The following is an 18,470-nucleotide window of genomic DNA, read 5'->3' on the forward strand; positions in this document are numbered from 1 at the left end:
TTCAGGTATTAATCTTCCAATCTTTTAGTAACACATGATTATCAAGTGATATTTTCAAATTTTCTGGCAACTTTAAACATTTTTTTAACTCAAAAACAAGACATGAGTGACTTCCCCTAGTGCACAACCACCGGGCCTGGCAAGTTTTCTGGGGGAAACCCATGCTAAAAGCTCGGGGTGTTGTTTTTAAATCCAACTCTTTGTTTGTTAAACGTAGTTGACGGATGTTCTCTTAAGCCTCCGAGGCTTTCACTGAACAGCTGTGTTCATACTGAGCTTAAGCAGCACAGAAGGAGACTGTGACTAATTTGGTATCTACTGAAAGCATCTGACTGGACAGGGTTTTATTTAGTGGTAAAAAGAAGAAAAGGGGCTAATTTATACACACGTATACCTAATTGTCAGATTTTGTTTAGGGATGCATGATATTATCGGCATGGTATTGGTATCGAACTGATATTGGCTGTAAAATTTAATATCAGACCTCAGACAAAATAACTCACCGATATAATAGGCATAGTTTTTACATGACAAACCAGCGACAATGATGCCTGCAGCACAACATTACATTTGAACTGTTTGAGTGTCATCATTGTCTCAGAGCAAATGTCATCAATACATTTGACGTTAAATATGAAAGTTTCAGCCTCCTTTTTAGCATTTGTCTTTGCTAAATTGACAAGGATAATGCTGTATTTTAACTCCACAGTAGAGAAAGCAATATAGTGTCAGTAAGTAGGTATAGCAAAAAAATATTGGTATCGGTTACCGGACAAATGAGTTTTAGTGAATTGGCATATCGGATATTGACCAAAAATCCAGCATCGTGTATCTCTAGATTTATTTTTAGTCATGAAAATCTTTTAAAACCCTGTGTAACTTTATTTTCGCTTCACAAAGATTGTATTCCTTTGTGCTGATCCAGGTAAAACACACTGAGGACTGTGGTTGCTAAGTGACAAAACAAAAAGGTTCAAGGGGTTTGGATACTTTTGCATTTATAGTGTTATTAGTTTAAGGGCTCTAGAACCAGAGGTGAGGATCTCCAGCAGGTAAATGTGTCACTCTATTTGGCAGTGCGTTATAAAAGCGTCATCTCTGGTCGGTGAGGTGTCGGCGCCAGCAAGCAGTGGCTGCGTTTGATCCCTCAGCTGAGCAGTTTGCCAAGGCCGTCGCATGTAAAACAACTAATCTGTGCTGAAGTGTCCAGGAGTGGACGCAAGTGTCCAGGAGTGGACGCAAACAGCTCGGCTTGCTGGTTCTCCCGTGACCTCCAAAGACGTGAATAATTGATCTGATCGCGTTACATTCTGAAGGTCACGGCCTTCAAAGCAAAACAAACAGGTTTCTCTTCTTCTGTTCAACACTTTCATGTCAGGTAACTACACAAAAACACACACACACACACACACACACACACACACACACACACACACACTGTGGAGCATGTATCATCACTATAGCCCATGAATTGCTCAGTCAGCTCTTTTTTTTCTTTTTTCCGTTCAGAAATTGCACATTTCATCTCTTATTTGTTTGCGTGTGCGTGTGTATTTTTTTAGTTGTTGCCTTAAAAAAGTTTGCTGTCCCAGAAAGGGGGGGGGGGGGTCCTGCAGCATGGCCCGTTCTAAGCTGTGCTTGCGCTTGTACTCTGCAGCCTACCTGAGCACATTTCGTCTGCAGTCACTATTTAAAGAGACTGAAATGCTATTAATATCTTTCTACTGTTTCCACCTTTCTCTGCTTTTTCCCCCCCTCTCCCTTCTCGTCCCCTGCTGACGACAGTTGCCCTCCTCTTTCTCACTCACTGCTTTTCCACTCCCCCCCCATCCTTTGGGTAGAAAATGCTGTTGTTCTAGTACTTATTGCTCGTTCCTCAACCCAGCTGTTATAAAATTTGGAGAGCTGCGTGTAACTGTATACCCGAAGTGCTGGCTTTGACATTGTTACTGATATATCCGAGATAGAGCCCCCTATAAATAAATATTATGTTCTGCTTGATGTGTCTAAGTGCGTATGTACATCTGTGTCTGCACTGCGACTCGCAAATGTATTCAAACATCAACGCGTTTTGTTGGGATTGGATGAGTTGGACCAACACAAAACAACATTTTTGTAAAGTGAAAACGACAGTGATTCGTGGCTTTAAAATAGAAAATGAAAATCAGAGGTTTATTTTTGGATTTTCATTTGCAATGAAAAGTACTAGAAAGCATTTTAACCTTTTCCTTCCCTTTAACAGTTATTGACTACTTTGTGTATCACATTAAATCACAGGTTGTAACTTGACATGTAGCGTAAAGTAGAAAGGAAATGATGCTTTTTGACGTGCCACATGTTTTCTAGAGGATGCCCTTGTGGCAGATGTGTCCTCTGGGACTGAACTTTATGGTTTCTTGTGTTTCCACTGGCTCAGATTGCGGGTCAGGACCTTTTCCACACTTCTTCTTTCATTTTGAGATGTTGCTCCTTTCACCTCCGGTTTGTCCTCCTGCTCAGCCTTCATCAGTGTCCTCTCGTCTCCCTCCAGCTTCTGTTTTGTACGTAACTGATAGCCGTTTTGCCGAGGTGATTGAATCAAGGCTGCATTTTCTCACAATCCACCACGTCTGCTTCTCTTTGCTCCACTTGCTGGCACGCAGCAGCGAGTGCTAACATACACAAACACACACACACACACACACAGCTGCACACATTGTCATATGTGTTTATTAGAGCTTTGGCTTGTCAGTATCCTGGGAGGCCATGCTAAGTAACATGAGAGCTCAGTTTTTGCTTGTATATGGTTACAGGAGAACAGCAGTAAGAGCACCTTGCCCTGTGTCCATTAAAAGCAGCCCGGTTGCCATGTAGGCTGCTGAACGTGTATTTGTTGTCTGCCTCTGCAGCCGTCCGTCGCCCCTCGGGAGTTTTACGTCCCTGAATTCAAAGTGAGCACACTTTAAACACATGTGCAGCGGCTTGTGGAGTGTAACGGCATTCAGTTTGCGTTTCAGTGCAGAGTTATGTCGTGCTTTTTTCTTTTCAGTCCTTCCCTCTCTTACCTGTTTCCCTGGGTTTGCATTTTTCTTTTTGGATTCTCTGCGGTGTCCGTGAGACAAATTACTCCTGGCTAGATTTTTGCAGAAAATCAGAGATTGTCTCTATAAAGCAGAACATGCATTATTCTCTTTTGGTAGTTCTGGGGCAATTACTAATATAGACAGCCTTTCAGAGAACCACCTGAGTGGCTCGGTGTTATTAGTCATGGGCGTAGGTTTGGGTAGGGACGGTAGGGACATGTCCCGACCAATATTCACGGGATATGAAAAAGTCCCGACCAATTTTTGCCATATTGGCTCAAAGAACGTGGATCTACGATCTTTGATTAGCAGCAACAGGCGGTGCGCGGAACGGAAGCTTCTTAGTTTGACATTTATTATGAGCCTCCGAGACCGTGTCGGAACGGTGCTGTCAGTGGGGGAGGGGAGTCAGTTGAATCGTCGGACGTTCTTTGATTAGCTGCAAAAGGCGGCGGCTAGCTGGGCACACGCGTCTCCTTCTGAGTCTCTGAGACCATGTCGCCACCAAAAAAGAAAAGGACAGACATTAGAAGTTATTTCGCTACGTCGGCTGTAAGTACAGTGAGTGGACCCATAAGTTAGATATCTATCACGCAACGCATTTGTTGTAAAGTCCGGTGTTTAGTAAGGTCAGCACTGAATGTGAGGTAGAATAGGTCTGTTAATTATGTAATATTTTTTCTTTTTTATTTTATTATTGATTTCTTCTTATCTGCAATTGTGTTTGCAAGGTCCCCACCAAAACTTAGACCGAACCTACGCCCTTGTTATTAGTTATTTCCTCCATGGCTTTTTGGCAATCCTTTTGGAGCCCACTGCATGGCAAAATGTTCATTTTATTAATATTATGTTTATTAAATCTTTCCTTTTCTATTCTTTCCATATTGGTTGTAGTAAATGAGGTCTTCTTGGGTTCCTAGGCAGTTTTAAAAGTGAAGAATTTATAGAAAAAGGAAAATGGAGGTCGTTTTCCTTCTTCCACTTTCTAAAAGTCAAAAGTTTAACAATACTGAATAAATGCAGTTATTCATAATTTCACATGCTTTTGTCTTTGACTTGTCAAATCAATCCTGATTTTATTTTTTTTACCCATCCCCCATTATTAGAAAATCCAAAATGACCCGCTTCAATACATGTCAGACAATTATTTTGAGGAAATTCACAAACTATATTTTATAAGACCAGTGGATAATTATACCAGAGTGTCTTTTATCGAGGGTTCAAGTTTAAAACTTTCTCTTCAAATGCTCAGAGTGATATAAAAAAGTGCAAAAAAATTTTTATTTTGAATTTGAGTCTGGAGGAGAGTAGAATTTTGTAACAACAAGCATTTAGGAGCTCAGGATAAAATGGTTCACGTATTCCTCCTGAACATTTTTGGCAAAGTGTTTTTGGTTTGGCACGCGTGTTTATTGAACTAATAAACCGTTCTTTTAAATCTGTACACATGTGGGATGTTTACGTGCGAAACTGAAGCATGCATATGTGCGTGCATTAAAAGGTGGAACCAAAACTAGAGCCAAAACTAGAGCAGTAAAAAAAATCTGCATTTTTGGGAACATTGCAGTTAATTATTCAGCCATGGTGACGAGGAGGAGGACGGGGACGACCGCACCAAAGGCTAACTGCACAGTTTTTCAACATCAATACCGTGAATTTAGTCGCTCGTTTGAAACGACATCATTCTACATCATTCTGAGAAGAACAGGCTAAACTGCCTGTAGCGTTCACCTGGTACCGCCCTAGTGCCACCGTCTCAAACAGGTGTCCTGCTGTGCTGCGTTCAAGTGCGACTCACTGGATTCTTTAGATATCAAAACGACGGCCACTGTTTTAAAAAATTGAAAACGGTGAAGGACAAAACCTTGCAGCGAGGTTCATCTTCTCGTCAAAGCTTGCTGTATTTGTTCTGACATACTTTTAAATGAATAATTTAAAAAAAAAATATATATAGTGAGATGTTGTTGGGTCTAGATAAAGTCAAAGCCGTGCAGACTTCCCTCTCTGCTGTTCTGGTGGAACTGATCCTTTGGTCCTAATTGACGTTTCCTTGAAAGAGAGGGATTGATGGTGGACAGCCATCCTGGCTGGTGGATAGGAAATGTTCTCTCAGCAGAAATATGACTCCCTCTTCATATGCATCACTCATGGATTTGGTGTCTCATCTATCTCTTTTTCTTAGTGTTTATTTATTTATTTCTATGCGCTACCTTTGCTTCCATGAAGCAGGCTTGTGATGGGGTTAGGTTTAAAAGATGACCCATTCCTGCTCCCTCTCAGCCTCTGACTCACAAAGCAAATACTAATGATAAAGTTACCACAAAGTTCTCGCTTTTCAAACTTAACATTAACTTTTCACTTAAACAGCTGACAGAAAATCGGCTCTACATCATGATTACATGTTGACACACAAGTCCTCTGCCGTGTGACTTTGTGAATTAATGTACCAAGTCTGCTTTCAGCTTTAGTGAATTGGGTGATTTAGTGGATGCATCCTTAAACTTAAGGTTACGATGCTCACAATTCAGTTAAAGTAATTATATTGACATCAAATCACCCAGTTCCTGCTATATTCAGGCTGAATGCAAACGTAGCTTGAAGAAAAGGAGGGGCAGACCGACTTCACTGGTAAATCACCGACTTGTATCCTTCAAATTAAGGTCGAGACACTTCTCACTAAAATCTACAAAATGATTTACTTGTATTCAGATGTCAGCTGTGTACATTTTTAGAGAGATAAACCAAATTTGCCTCATCGTCTTTCCCTGAATGAAGATCTGAATGCACTGTCCCGTTTGAAATAAGATTTAAGTGTTTTGTTACCCCACGCACCGTAAACTGGATATATTAAGATGATTAGTGTGTATTATTGTTTGCAAAGTCCTCTATTACTTTTTATTTGCCTGCATTTTGATGTCGTAATTATTAGTATGTTTTATTTTCATTGCTACGATAGCAGGACGTACTTGTCCAAAAATGGCGGAGATACCTCCACATCAGATTCTTTAAATCTTCGTGCCTTAATCAATGATTTAAAAAAGCGATCAGCCACACTCTAGGCACCACAGGCAAAGCATCCTGGGAAAATGAAGCCATCTTTCTAGGTGCCCCGAGGCTCTGCTGGTGTGTCGCTGAAGATGACTCTGCCTTTTCTATAAATGTCTCCCGTCTTCATGCATCTTATTGACTGTGGAAGAGCCTTGTAGGCTGGAAAAATTAAAATCTTTCACATGTATATGTTTCCTGGCAACTTCAAATATGAAAAACGTTGGGTACACAGATTCCTTTTAGGAAATCCGTCACCGCATTTTGAAACTTTTGCTAAAAAGAGAAATCAGGTTATCTCTTCATGTTTTTAACTCTGGGAATCCTTCGTCTATATTTTATAAAAGCCACACTGTGCTGCACTTTGTTTCCTGTCATAAAGAAGGGGCCAATAAAAGACAAAACCATTTGAGATGCTGCCCTACCTAATCTCCTCGTCGTAGACGTGCATACGCTGCGCTTTGAGTTAATTGAGGGGAAAAAAGTCAGACGGTTTAGTCAGCATGTTACTCAGCTGATGAATGACCAAAATGCATTGTTTGCACAGCGTCATCAAAGTTGTTTTGTTTTTTGTTTTTTTTTTCTAACTATTCCGTTTATGAAGCATAAACTTTGTGCTCTGTGCCACACCGAGAAAGCATACAGTGGTAATTTGGGGTGTCTGTGTTTTCACACTCGGTGTCCGGTGTCTTCCTGGCTGTCTAAGGTCCACTTTGTCCTTCTATTTGTGGCGTCTCACCAGCTGCAAACTGTGGTTACGCAGGCAGACGGCACAACAGCCCGAGAAGCTGCTTACTGAGTCCTCCTCCTCCCCGTTTGTGTTGACAAAGTGGCGGCTCTGAGGAAGACGTGGAAAACAAAACCGAATGTTTTAGACTCACAGATTTTCACTTGAAGCCTCCAAGTTTTTCACTGTTAGATTCATCAGGATGGTTTTGTTTCCCTACGTAGACATAGTTGAGATCGATCCATTTAAAAAAGTGTAAGAATTTATTCTTTCACATTTTTTAAAATTTATTAGGAGTTGTTTTGTTATTATTAGATTTCTGATAAATAATTTCCCTAAAGGGTCAGAGTAGAAAAAGCAAACCTGAATTTATCAGAAATGACCCATTTATTAAAAATAAATGAAAATCAATAACCTTCCTGTTTAAATGAAATGAAAAAAAAATTTTGAAGTGTGCATCATCAAATCTCGGTTTATTCTTTCTCTTTACAGATATGACAGATGCATTGATTTTTCTCTCAGCATATTTCTCTTTAAGATTTTTTCACTTTCCTTATGAGAACTGATTAGCCTTATATGGGAGTTTATGTCATTTTTAGCTTTATTCTATCTCATAATGTTATTTTCTCGTCAAATACTAGAATGTTTGATTTGTTCATGTGTGTTTGAGGAATCCTTGAATCTTCATTTTTTCCTTAACAGAATATATTTTTTCTTTTCACAAACCTAACATGACTTGTTCCTAAATATTGTTCCTCAACAGTCATGTTTTGCTGAATGAAATAATTGCCAAGCTTCCTACATCTGAAATAACTCTGGAAAAAAATGAGTTGTTTATACCAGTGTGAGAGCAGCTTAAACACAAGGCACAGTTATTCACTATTTATGTGGTTTTATTTCGCTGCGGCGCTGAAGCTGGAGTGGGATTGTAATTTTTGCTCAAACTGAAGTTGTCGCCTCCTTAAAAAAACTGACTATTTCACACCAGTCACACTTTTTAAAGGTATATTTTGAGATGCAACAACAATATGTCTTAACTAAACGGTACATGAACTGAAATATTGTCAAAAGCCTTTTGGCTTATTGCTCTAATTCGGTTTTCTGAGTTCATCAGCAGGAATTCATGCAGTCTACTTTTCTGTCACGATGATGAATATTATTAGCCACATCTGTTCAGTCTCTGACCACCAGATAGTGGCAAAATGTGACCTTTAATAAGGACGGAAAATGTATTAATCACCAAGAAACTTTGCTGCACTTTCAATAAATGTTGTCACAATGTTTTGATTCTTTATCGTTCTCTATAACTACATTTTGTGTTTGTGTGAAGTTATGGAGCAATAATTTATTTAACTCATTAGTGTTATGTCCTGTGTGTTTTTTGTGACACGTTTTCCTATATACATGAACATAATACATTATTGGACAACTATGAGAGTCCATTCATTCAATATAGGATTCAATCATAACCATAGACACAGCAAATGCTTTTGTCAAACTTCCTGGAAATGCAAAATAATGTCCAAGTTTCCACCTAAAGCCTAATATCATTTAGAGGGCACAAAATTTATCTTTTTACTACCACAGTTGGTGCACTCCAATGAAATAATTGGTAATCTGCCGCTGAAAACCTTCAAAATTTCTTTCGTATGCGTTCGTATCTCATAAAGTTTTGCTAATATCTGTTAGCACGCTCTCTCTCGGTCTCTTTTTTATTATTTTGGATAAAAATTACAGGACATTTAAGAGGTTTGACAGTGCGATATTGTTTTACTGACACAGAAAGTGAAGCCTACGCATTTCAGTAAGTTTTATTCAGCTCATTTGACCTGAGAGCTCCGTCATACGTGTTCAAACGTGTAGCTTGTGCTTGATTATAAATCCAAGTGTTGCTTAAAAAAAAATTGGTAACTTAATTAGCAAAATATGTGTGTTTCAGTTTCCTGCTGGTGTTCAGCTGCTTGGTGTTGTCCGTGTTTTCGACCATTCCTGAGTACCAAAAGATGGCCAACCAAGGCCTCTTCATCCTGGTAAGACCTCCTCTTCATCTCTCTGACACATATAAGTGACATTTAGCAGGCATTTTCAGTCTCCTTTATAGATATATATACATTTGTATTTGTGTTGTTTTACTTCATCACGGAGGTAGTTGTATAAGCAGCTGAGTGGATTCAGGTGATGTTGACTTTGCAGGAAATCACAGACATGATGCTCCAGTCCTAAAAGCCGTCCCTTAATCACCTCTCTTCTTCTGTGCTTTAGCTGCTTTAGTGAAAACTAATGGATGCTCACTTTTCCTTCCAAACCTGACTCATCCACCTTCTCCTGCCTTTCTCATCATTTATGTGTCAACGCTCCCGACTTTCACACTCGTTTAGTTTACGCTGTCCGTCAGCGGACTTTACTTACACTATCGCCGTCGTTTATTGACATTTTGGTCCTGTGGAGTCCAGAAATCTGCACCATTAAATGAAAACAAACAAAGCTGTGGCTTAGTTTGTTTTCCTGTTTTATAAATAATCTTGAAATCTTGCAGTTCGATGTTTGAAGTGACAATGATAATGACACAACAGTGCTCTTCTATGAATTACTGACATGTCTCTGAAATTCAAGCAAAAATTTTGTGTTTATTTGCAGACAATGAGAAAAAGATGCAGTGAGTTTAACATAAGTTCAAGTAATGTAAATAAAACAAGCTCATATTCATTTAGAAACAGCAACACTAATGTTTTAACTCAGGAAGAGTTCAGAAATCAATATCTGGTGGAATAAGCATGTGGTTTTCTATGGCCTCGTCTTCCCCACTCTTCTATTGTGATGATTGTTTTCTGGGATTTATATTTATTATTTTATAGTTTTTTTTTTTTAAATGCTGTGATATAAACGAAGCTCTCCAGTTGAAAGGTTGGCAATCCCGTCCTCAGCTCTGCTTCTTGCTCAACTGTTCTTGGGTAAAATGCTGAACCTACAGTTGCCATAAATACTCTGGCTGGTCTGCGACGTCAGAACAAAAAGCGTTGAGGATGCAAATATAGAAAAAGCTGTGTGAATCGGTCAACTTGTAACGCTCTGTGCATGCAAATACCTGGAGAAAGTTTGTGATGAATGGATCAAAATGCAACGGATGTGTTTTGTGTGTGATTTGCAGGAGTTTGTAATGATCGTGGTGTTTGGCTTGGAGTACTTCATCAGGATCTGGGCAGCTGGCTGTTGCTGCAGATACCGGGGATGGCAGGGACGCCTGAGATTTGCCAGGAAGCCCTTCTGTGTCATAGGTCAGAGTCTGTGTGTGAACAGTCAAATCAAACCCAGCAGTTCTGTGTTCTCCTGTGGACAAGATTTGTAAACATCTATCCCGTAACGACCTTTTCCTATCTCTTTCTGTTGCTGTTTTGTTCGCACGCCTTTGCTGTAGATTTCATCGTGTTTATCGCATCGTTGGCGGTGATCGCCGCGGGGACGCAGGGCAACATCTTCGCCACGTCAGCCCTGCGCAGCATGCGCTTCCTGCAGATCCTGCGCATGGTTCGCATGGACCGACGGGGAGGCACCTGGAAACTACTTGGCTCCGTGGTTTATGCTCACAGCAAGGTGGAAATGACAAACGGCTACACTTGTTCTGCCAAACAAACCTGACTGCTCAAATTTATATTTGAGGAATATGAAGTTTGGTCCCAGCTTGCCTCTACTTGGGTGGCACGATGAGCGTTGTACGTGACGGCTACTGTTTGGACGAACGGGTTATTAACAGGCGATGTGAAAGGAAACAGGCTAATTAATTAACGCTTCCCGCCTTGAAACATGCGTCTGAGCTGCTCGCTTTGTGAGGGGCTTCTTTTGCTGACAGGAGTGATGCACATCCTGCTGTCAGCATTATGTAGTGAGCTACAGTGATGATGGTGAATTGATGCAAAAGCTCTCCCAACGTAACCAAGTCAAAGTGCAAGCCAAATGCAATTATGAGGCAAAGCTTAGCCAATAATGACAGTAGTGATATGGTAACGACAGCAGGGATCTGGATGCTAAAAAAGCTGCTGACTAATGTGATCGATGTCCATTCTCTGCCTGACAGGAGCTGATTACAGCCTGGTACATCGGTTTCCTGGTGCTCATCTTCGCCTCCTTCCTCGTCTACCTGGCTGAGAAAGACATCAACTCAGATTTTGGCACCTATGCAGACTCCCTCTGGTGGGGGACTGTGAGTACTGCACAACCCCCCCGGCTGCACAGGCTCCTCGTAGCGAGTGGCAACCGTACATTTTTACGGTGGCAAAGCTTTCAAGAGCATTTAAATGTCTCTTCTCATCTATAAAAACTGAAGAAAAAAGAAACTTTATCGGTGATTAAACAACGTGGCTTAAAACCACATAAATGCGTAACAGGGTTATGGCTGACTGTTTTATTTCATTTATTGTATTGTTTATTTGTCCAGACGGACCTTTAACAGTTGATTAAAATGAAAAGTTAAGACCAACAGTAAATACAATAAAATGAAAAAGAGCTGTGAAACAACACACTTAAACCTACTGAATCAAAACAATTAGTACGGCTCTGGTTAATTTTTTTGCCAATTCTTTATTTAATCCTGAATATTAAAATCCCAGTTATGGTCTTAAAATCAGATTTTGATTTCATTTATTTATTTTTTCAAACAGGTTTTTAAAAAACAAGAAAACAAGAAATCAGTAGGACAAATAAAACATGTTCAGACATAATTTGTTTACTACTATGCTTCTGTTTGAAAAGGAGTAGCAAGAAGTGAGCCCTTGTTTAATACGACCCATTATCTCAATTTAATGAAACATATTACTTACAGACTCAATACTTATCAAATATCTGTCATTCAAACCATGTTATAATATTCATGTGCCTGTTCAGATGGTAATTAGTTCCAAAGGCTCCTGCAAAAATGGTATTAGTATTACTATTATTATACAATGTAGCTTACTTTAGGATGTAGGATTGATTCTTCTTCTTAGTCATTAAAACCACATTTCCTTCTTTTTGAAGTACAATGTCTTGCAAAAGTAGCAACAGCAACTTGAGCTTTGTCACATTTTATCGTGTTCCACCCACAAACCTTTGTGCGTATTTACTGAGATTTTACGTGACGGACCTACATGAAGTAGCTACAACTTTTCTACAAATAAAAATCTAAAAGCTCTGACTTAAAATTCTTTTCTGCTCCGCTGGGTCAGTACTTTGACGAAGCTTCAGGTGCTTGGTTTCTGTTTCCAGCATCTTTCAAATCTATAGACTCAAAGTGTTTGTTCAGTAATTTTTGCAACAATAATCCAAGCTGATTTATATTGACTAAGGATCACCTGTAAACAGCCGTTTCAAAGGCTTGGCGTCACAGAAACTAAATCGGATTGTCTCATTGGCAGGCGAACATTTAACTCGGTGTCAGTTTTTCTTCCCACAGCATTATGCTGCCACCACCATTTGTCATGATGTGATTCTGATGTGGACAAAGTTGGAATTTAGCTTTGCGGCGCATCCCTGCGATGAACTCCATATCATTTTTCCTGACCTGCTGCCTTCGCTGATTGTTCACTGACGTTCTCCAACGAACCTCTGAGGCTTTCACATGACAGCTGGGTTTATACTTAGATGAAATAACACACAGGCAGACTATTTAGATGTCATAATTAGGTGTATTTTAACCCCATCAGTCCTAAACGTATCCAGACAAATTTGCAGTACCGTACTTCTGCCACACGTTGCGCTGTCTGAAAAATTCCAGCGATTTCTGAAAGGGGAGACGATGCACTTTCCAGCCAGTATCGGGTTATTACGGCAATATTACCCTCGCCGTAGCAGGGAGTGAAATTAATCTGAGGGGTGAAATGCGAAAATAACTTGCTAGATATCAAAAGTTCTAGTTGTTATGGATATATGGGCAAATATATTTAGTCACAGGACATTTAAAGAACTGCGTACAATTAAAATAAGCAAAAATATCCAGGTGGAGATTTGAAACTCAGGTCATAAGGGGTTAAGGCATCACTAGATTTTATTTTGAGGTATCATAGCAAAGGGAGCTGATTAGATCTCCATTCGCAATAATAATAATAATAAAAAAAAGCTGGAAAAAGCTAAAGGGGAATTGCTCTATGTGCTGGGTTGTCTGCTGCATACACTTTACATGTTGTTGTGAGGATCACAGCTCGTCTCTGAGACCTGAATTTCTTCATACATTCAGATAACTTTGACCACCATTGGGTACGGAGACAAGACGCCTCGTACGTGGCAGGGACGACTTCTGGCGGCTGGCTTTGCCCTCCTGGGTGTCTCCTTTTTCGCCCTGCCAGCTGTAAGTTCACAGTAATTACAAACATGACATTTTTATTTTTGACAAAAAACAAAATTAGCAGCTTTTTTTTTTTTTTTTTTTTTTTTTTTTTTTATCTTTAGGGAATCTTGGGTTCAGGCTTTGCCTTGAAGGTTCAAGAGCAGCACCGGCAAAAGCACTTTGAGAAGAGGAGGATGCCTGCTGCAAATCTCATACAGGTGGTTGACTCAGTGTAAGCTGATGTTATGTTCTGCTCACACATCGCCTGGGCCGGCGTTTACTCTGACCTGTGTCTCCCTCTAGGCTGCATGGCGTCTCTATTCTACAGATGCCAAACACTCGTATCTAACAGCAACATGGTATTTCTACGACAGCATGTTGCCTTCGTTCAGGTAGGTGTCGCCATCAGGCCACCTGGTCTGCAGTGAGCCGAATCGACAAGAACCACAAACCGCTTCTCGCTTAAAATACTGACAGCATCTCTCGAAAGGTGAATAAAAGTAATTAAAAACGTTGGAGCTGGTTATTATTCGGATGATATAATTAATTCAGTGGGATAAAACAGCATTTTGTCACTCGAACGCTCTTCAGTTTTAAACACAGAAATTTCACTACCATTATGTAGTTACACATAATAACATTTTTATGCATTTTATGTTTTTTATTTATCTACTTTAGTTAATTTTGCATTTGTGCTCTTTAATTTTGATTTTTGCCATTTTAAAAAATTTCCCCATCTCAAATTTTTGACTTTCTTTTTATTTTCATGGAAAAAATATTTATATTTAGAGCAACTTGTAATCCAACTTTTTACATCCAAGCCAATTACATGATGGTAATAATTCAAACTGGACTTAAATAAAAATTAAAAAATTAAATCTTTGAGGTTTAACAAATATGACCAAAAATGTACATTCATCAATTTTGACAACGTGTTTTTAGCTCAGTTTGACAAAATGTATCAGGATTATCTTTACATGTATCCAATGAAATAAAACACAATTTAAAACATCAAGGTTATTTCACACATACTTTTACTTTTATGAGTCAAAAAAATAGCTGCTAAGAGGATATCAGCTCAAAAACAGTTATAATTCAAATTATTTCAATGCATTATAATTATCTAATGGATTTGCTGATATATATGGTCGTTTAGTAATATACATATACATATACATCAAGTCATTTTATGAAATTTATTGGAAGCAGGATTTCCAGTTGCACTCCATAACAGTCGGAAAGTCTGCTTAGTAACAGGAATAAATAAATAAATATGAACATGCAAACTTTACTTTGATTCATTTTTGGAGCCTATGTCTGTTAAAATAACCTCAGGATGTTTTTCAAACAATACTTCTAACTTTATCAGTAATAAATTGTTGATTACTTTTGAATTTACTTTCTGTTAGATGTGTTGGAGTGTTGTTGCCACTTGATTTACACTTTTTGTAGCTTTTGAAAAATCTCCTTCTTAAGGATACGTCAGAATATCTTCAAGAAATAAACATATTCTTGCCTTTTTCGGTCAGAAACTGAAGCAACATCTACGTATAACTACTTAAGTTTAAAGAAAAACAGCTAAATACTCAATGACAATAAACTATGTAAAACATATTGGTTGCTGGTTTCAAGCAGAAATGTCCTCCTGGTAGACTAATGGCTAATTATAGAAAGGTTATATTCGCGCAACATACACTATATTTGGTCTTATAGTCTCAAACTCCAGTAGTTGTGCAGCGTCTGACATCAGTGTGTCTTGCTTGGCATATTGGTTCTAATAACACCTTTTGCTGTTCAAGGCTTTGTTGATGGATTTAGTCATTATGTTGTGTGTGGAGAGTAATGTTAGGTTAACTTTAGACAGGCTGTTTCTGTCAATATATTGAGGCTGTGTATCTTGTGTCATAGAATCTATCGACAGCAGGGGGAGTAAAAAATATATTCACAGTCGTTAAATTTATCTTCTTAGTTACACGGTTAGCGGTTCAAATAATACAAGGAATAAACTAAACCTTTGTTTCCTGAACACCAGACCGGAACAAAGGACGAAACACGTTGACACGATCCAAACGGAAACTGCAAACCGGGCGTTGCTGTAGGATTTGTGGCTATCACATTTTGTATGTCTTTCGTAAAGCAAAGTTTTGTTTATACCAACGTAGCTCTAAGTCAGGGGTGTCCAAAGTGGGTCCTCGAGGGCCGGCATCTTGCATGTTTTAGTTCTCTCCCTGGTTTAACACACCTGGATCAAATGATGGCTCGTTAGAAGGCCTAAGAAGAACATTGACATGCTGAGGAGGTTGTTAGTACCACTAGGGAGAGAACTAAAACATGCAGGATGTCGGCTCTCGAGGACCCACTTTGGGCACCCCTGATCTAAGTGGAAATCTAGAACAATACGGGCGCCTCTGACTGGTGCTACCACTTCCTGCCCAAGATGGCAAACTGAGATAAATGGAGACAATCAACAGGTGACATGCTGTATGCATGATCGTTTATCTGACAACATTACATGCAACTTTAAAGGATTTAATCAAACTAATTCTCTTCTGCAAGGAGTCATCAACTCCGTTGGCTTTTGAATATCCAAAGAAAGAAGCATCATATTTTCATAAAATAAAATTTGATGCCTTTGAGTTATTTTCAATTTATGAGGTTTTAAATTTGGAGACACAAACAAGGCATCCAACCCAGACTAAAAACATCCAACGAAAGAGTCCTGCTATATAGAAAACACATCTAACCCGCTTGCGAAAGTCACCAAACCCACATGAAATTCTCAAAATAAAAATGTTCAACTGCAAATGAAGACATTTAACTGGAAGTGAAAGTAATAGTCGTTCAGTCTTAAACAAGTGGTCAAACTGCAGACTAAAAATAAATAAACATGTCATTATGCAGGGAACAAAAGTCATCCAACTGCAATGGAAAACATGAACAGTAAAAAAAAAAAACCCCGTCATCCTCATGTCAAAGTCATTCAACCGCAAATTAAAAACAACTAAACGCAAATCAAAGTCGTCCATCCACAAAAAACAAAAAACATTTCTTGTAGGCCTGATTTAGTTTTTATGGTTTGGATCCTGAATTTATATAATTTCTATCACGCATCCTTTGGTCTTTTTGTGGCTCTCCATTGTTTGGTGTTTTTGTTATTTTGTTCATTTGTCATGTTTTGTTTGCTTTTTTTGTTCATTTGTGCACGTGGGGGTCAGAGAACTGACGCTACTGTTCAGTCACCTCCAGCGACAACGCAACACCAAGAAGGTTCTGCAGAACTCCTACAACACGCTGCTGTCTGGGCTCCGGCCCTACAGCTCCCCCTATCTGTCGAGGGACAGGTAGGCACCTCTTTCAGCACCCCAGTGCGTCCAAACAGGAGGCCCGAAAACACAGTCACACACACACACTGATCATCAGACACAAGTTAAATCAGGACTGACTGACTCAAAGCCAAATCCATGGAGGCGTGGTTTTCCTCTAACTGTCCTTTACTAACCTGAGTTCTTACCATTTTACCGTCTTTGTCTGCAAAGTGCAAAGCTCATGCCCCAGCCATCTCTGCCATCTCTTTCCCCTCACTCATCGGTTTCCTCTTCCTCTCGTCCTTTCCTTTATGTCCATTCTGTCCTTTTCACGGCATCCATCCTCCATCTGTTCGTAGGAAGGCAGAAGTTCCATGCAGGTTTGTTCTTCACGTCATGAGCTTGTAAACTAAAGGTCATTGTTAGTCAAAGGAGTACGATTGGGGTGAATTTATTGCAAATCTGAAATATTAACAAGCATAAACAAAAGGGTTGGTTATTTAATTGGTTATTCACAGGCTGTATGCATGCACCTGATGAAAGACGCATGTCAGGGTTCTTGGAGAATCAAAGCTTCTGGAAGATTTCTCTTGTTTTTGAGGTGCTGCTGTCACATCATGATGGTTATACTCAGGTGAAACCTTTAGCTGCTACATCCTCTTTTGAATAACACTCATCTCCCCCTACTGAGTGAGTGTCTCTCAATAATCCAAAATTGCCGTCACGATTCACACGTTTTGCTCTAATGTGGTGTGAAATAAGCAAAACTTTGAAACGGCAATTCGGATCATTGAGAAGCAACGGTTCACTTTGAGATGCACTGGTTGTCTTTCTTTGTGTCGTAAACTAGAACTTAAGTATATTGCAGAATATTGCATAGGTCACAGTTTTTTCACTCATTTGAGATCAGTTTCTTGCAAAGAAGCTTCCAATATCAAGTTTGGCCATTTTAAAAAAAAAAAGGATCATTTGAAAAAGAAAATAAGAGCAACGTTCCAAATATCTATTTTAGATACTCTTCCATACAAATTTATTAATCGTTTGCAATAGGAGTTAGAGGTCAATTAATGCCAATAGCAGCCACTGTAAAACAAGGTATTGCTGAAATTTTAATGCAAATTAAATCATGGATTACTGTCTTAATGATTAGCATGATTAGCTAGCGCCTGAAATCTCGAGCCACGCTGCTTTCTAAATCCATCATATTACATAATACACAGATTTGGAAAGACAACAAGCATAAAACAGATCAACTTCAGGTTCTGCCTTCCTATTATCTGTTAAAAATTTAGTTTCCACTTTCTGCCTGAGTGAGTAAGTCAACTTCTGATAAAAAGAGAAAGTTTTCTTCCAAATTTATTCTTAAATTTCAACCGACTTCTGACTTTATTTTTAAATGCCTCACTGAAATGGCTACACCTTCAACGTGCTAGCACTATGGCATATTCATCTGTTAGAAAAAAAGGTTTTATTTAGTTTCAAATCACTACTAAATGTAAATATCCAACAGTTCAGGCCACCATCTAATTTCTCGGTGCATCTCTGGCTTCGCACCTCCCACTCTCCATCCCGTTCTCTTCGCTACGCCTTACTCTCATGAGTTCACCGTGTGCCCAGGTTGCATCCTACGACTTCTTGTCCTCCTCCACCCACACTCCCTTCACTTCCCTCTCGGCCCCTCACCATCTTTCCCTCTGCCTTGTGTGTCTCCCCAGTCAGCTCCTTTCTAAAAAGCGAGGTCTCTTCCGGATTCATGCTGGGCGCAAGCAGAGGTACCCACAGCAACAATCCTGTGCACGGGGCACGCTAAAACGTCGCAGATCGATAACTCTTACTTCTTCAGCAACATATCCTGCCTACCTTGCCTGAAGCACTCAAAGGATTTGTGGGCCGGATGCAGTGGCTTTCTAAATGTTTTCTTACAGTTAATGCAAGAACGCCATTCACAGCATGTGAGTTCCAGACAGACGTTGCATTAATATTGCATATAAGAAGCAATAATATCTATGGTTGCAACCATAGCTGGTCTTAAACAG

General features: G+C 39.4%; 1 protein-coding gene across 1 annotated transcript in view; it reads left to right on the forward strand.

Annotated features, from left to right (window-relative positions):
- Window positions 1–18,470, forward strand: part of kcnq4 (potassium voltage-gated channel, KQT-like subfamily, member 4) — a 58,434-nt gene that overhangs the window by 25,659 nt on the left and 14,305 nt on the right. The window contains exons 2-9 of the mRNA XM_015002282.2: window positions 8,774–8,864; window positions 9,983–10,109; window positions 10,250–10,425; window positions 10,907–11,032; window positions 13,040–13,150; window positions 13,252–13,347; window positions 13,433–13,521; window positions 16,345–16,470. Coding sequence (XP_014857768.1) covers window positions 8,774–8,864; window positions 9,983–10,109; window positions 10,250–10,425; window positions 10,907–11,032; window positions 13,040–13,150; window positions 13,252–13,347; window positions 13,433–13,521; window positions 16,345–16,470 — 942 coding nt within the window. The remainder of the gene's footprint in view (window positions 1–8,773; window positions 8,865–9,982; window positions 10,110–10,249; window positions 10,426–10,906; window positions 11,033–13,039; window positions 13,151–13,251; window positions 13,348–13,432; window positions 13,522–16,344; window positions 16,471–18,470) is intronic.

The sequence above is a fragment of the Poecilia mexicana genome, unplaced genomic scaffold (genome assembly GCF_051168715.1).
Source record: "Poecilia mexicana isolate PSO_F unplaced genomic scaffold, ASM5116871v1 scaffold_11, whole genome shotgun sequence".
NCBI classification, from domain to species: domain Eukaryota; kingdom Metazoa; phylum Chordata; class Actinopteri; order Cyprinodontiformes; family Poeciliidae; genus Poecilia; species Poecilia mexicana.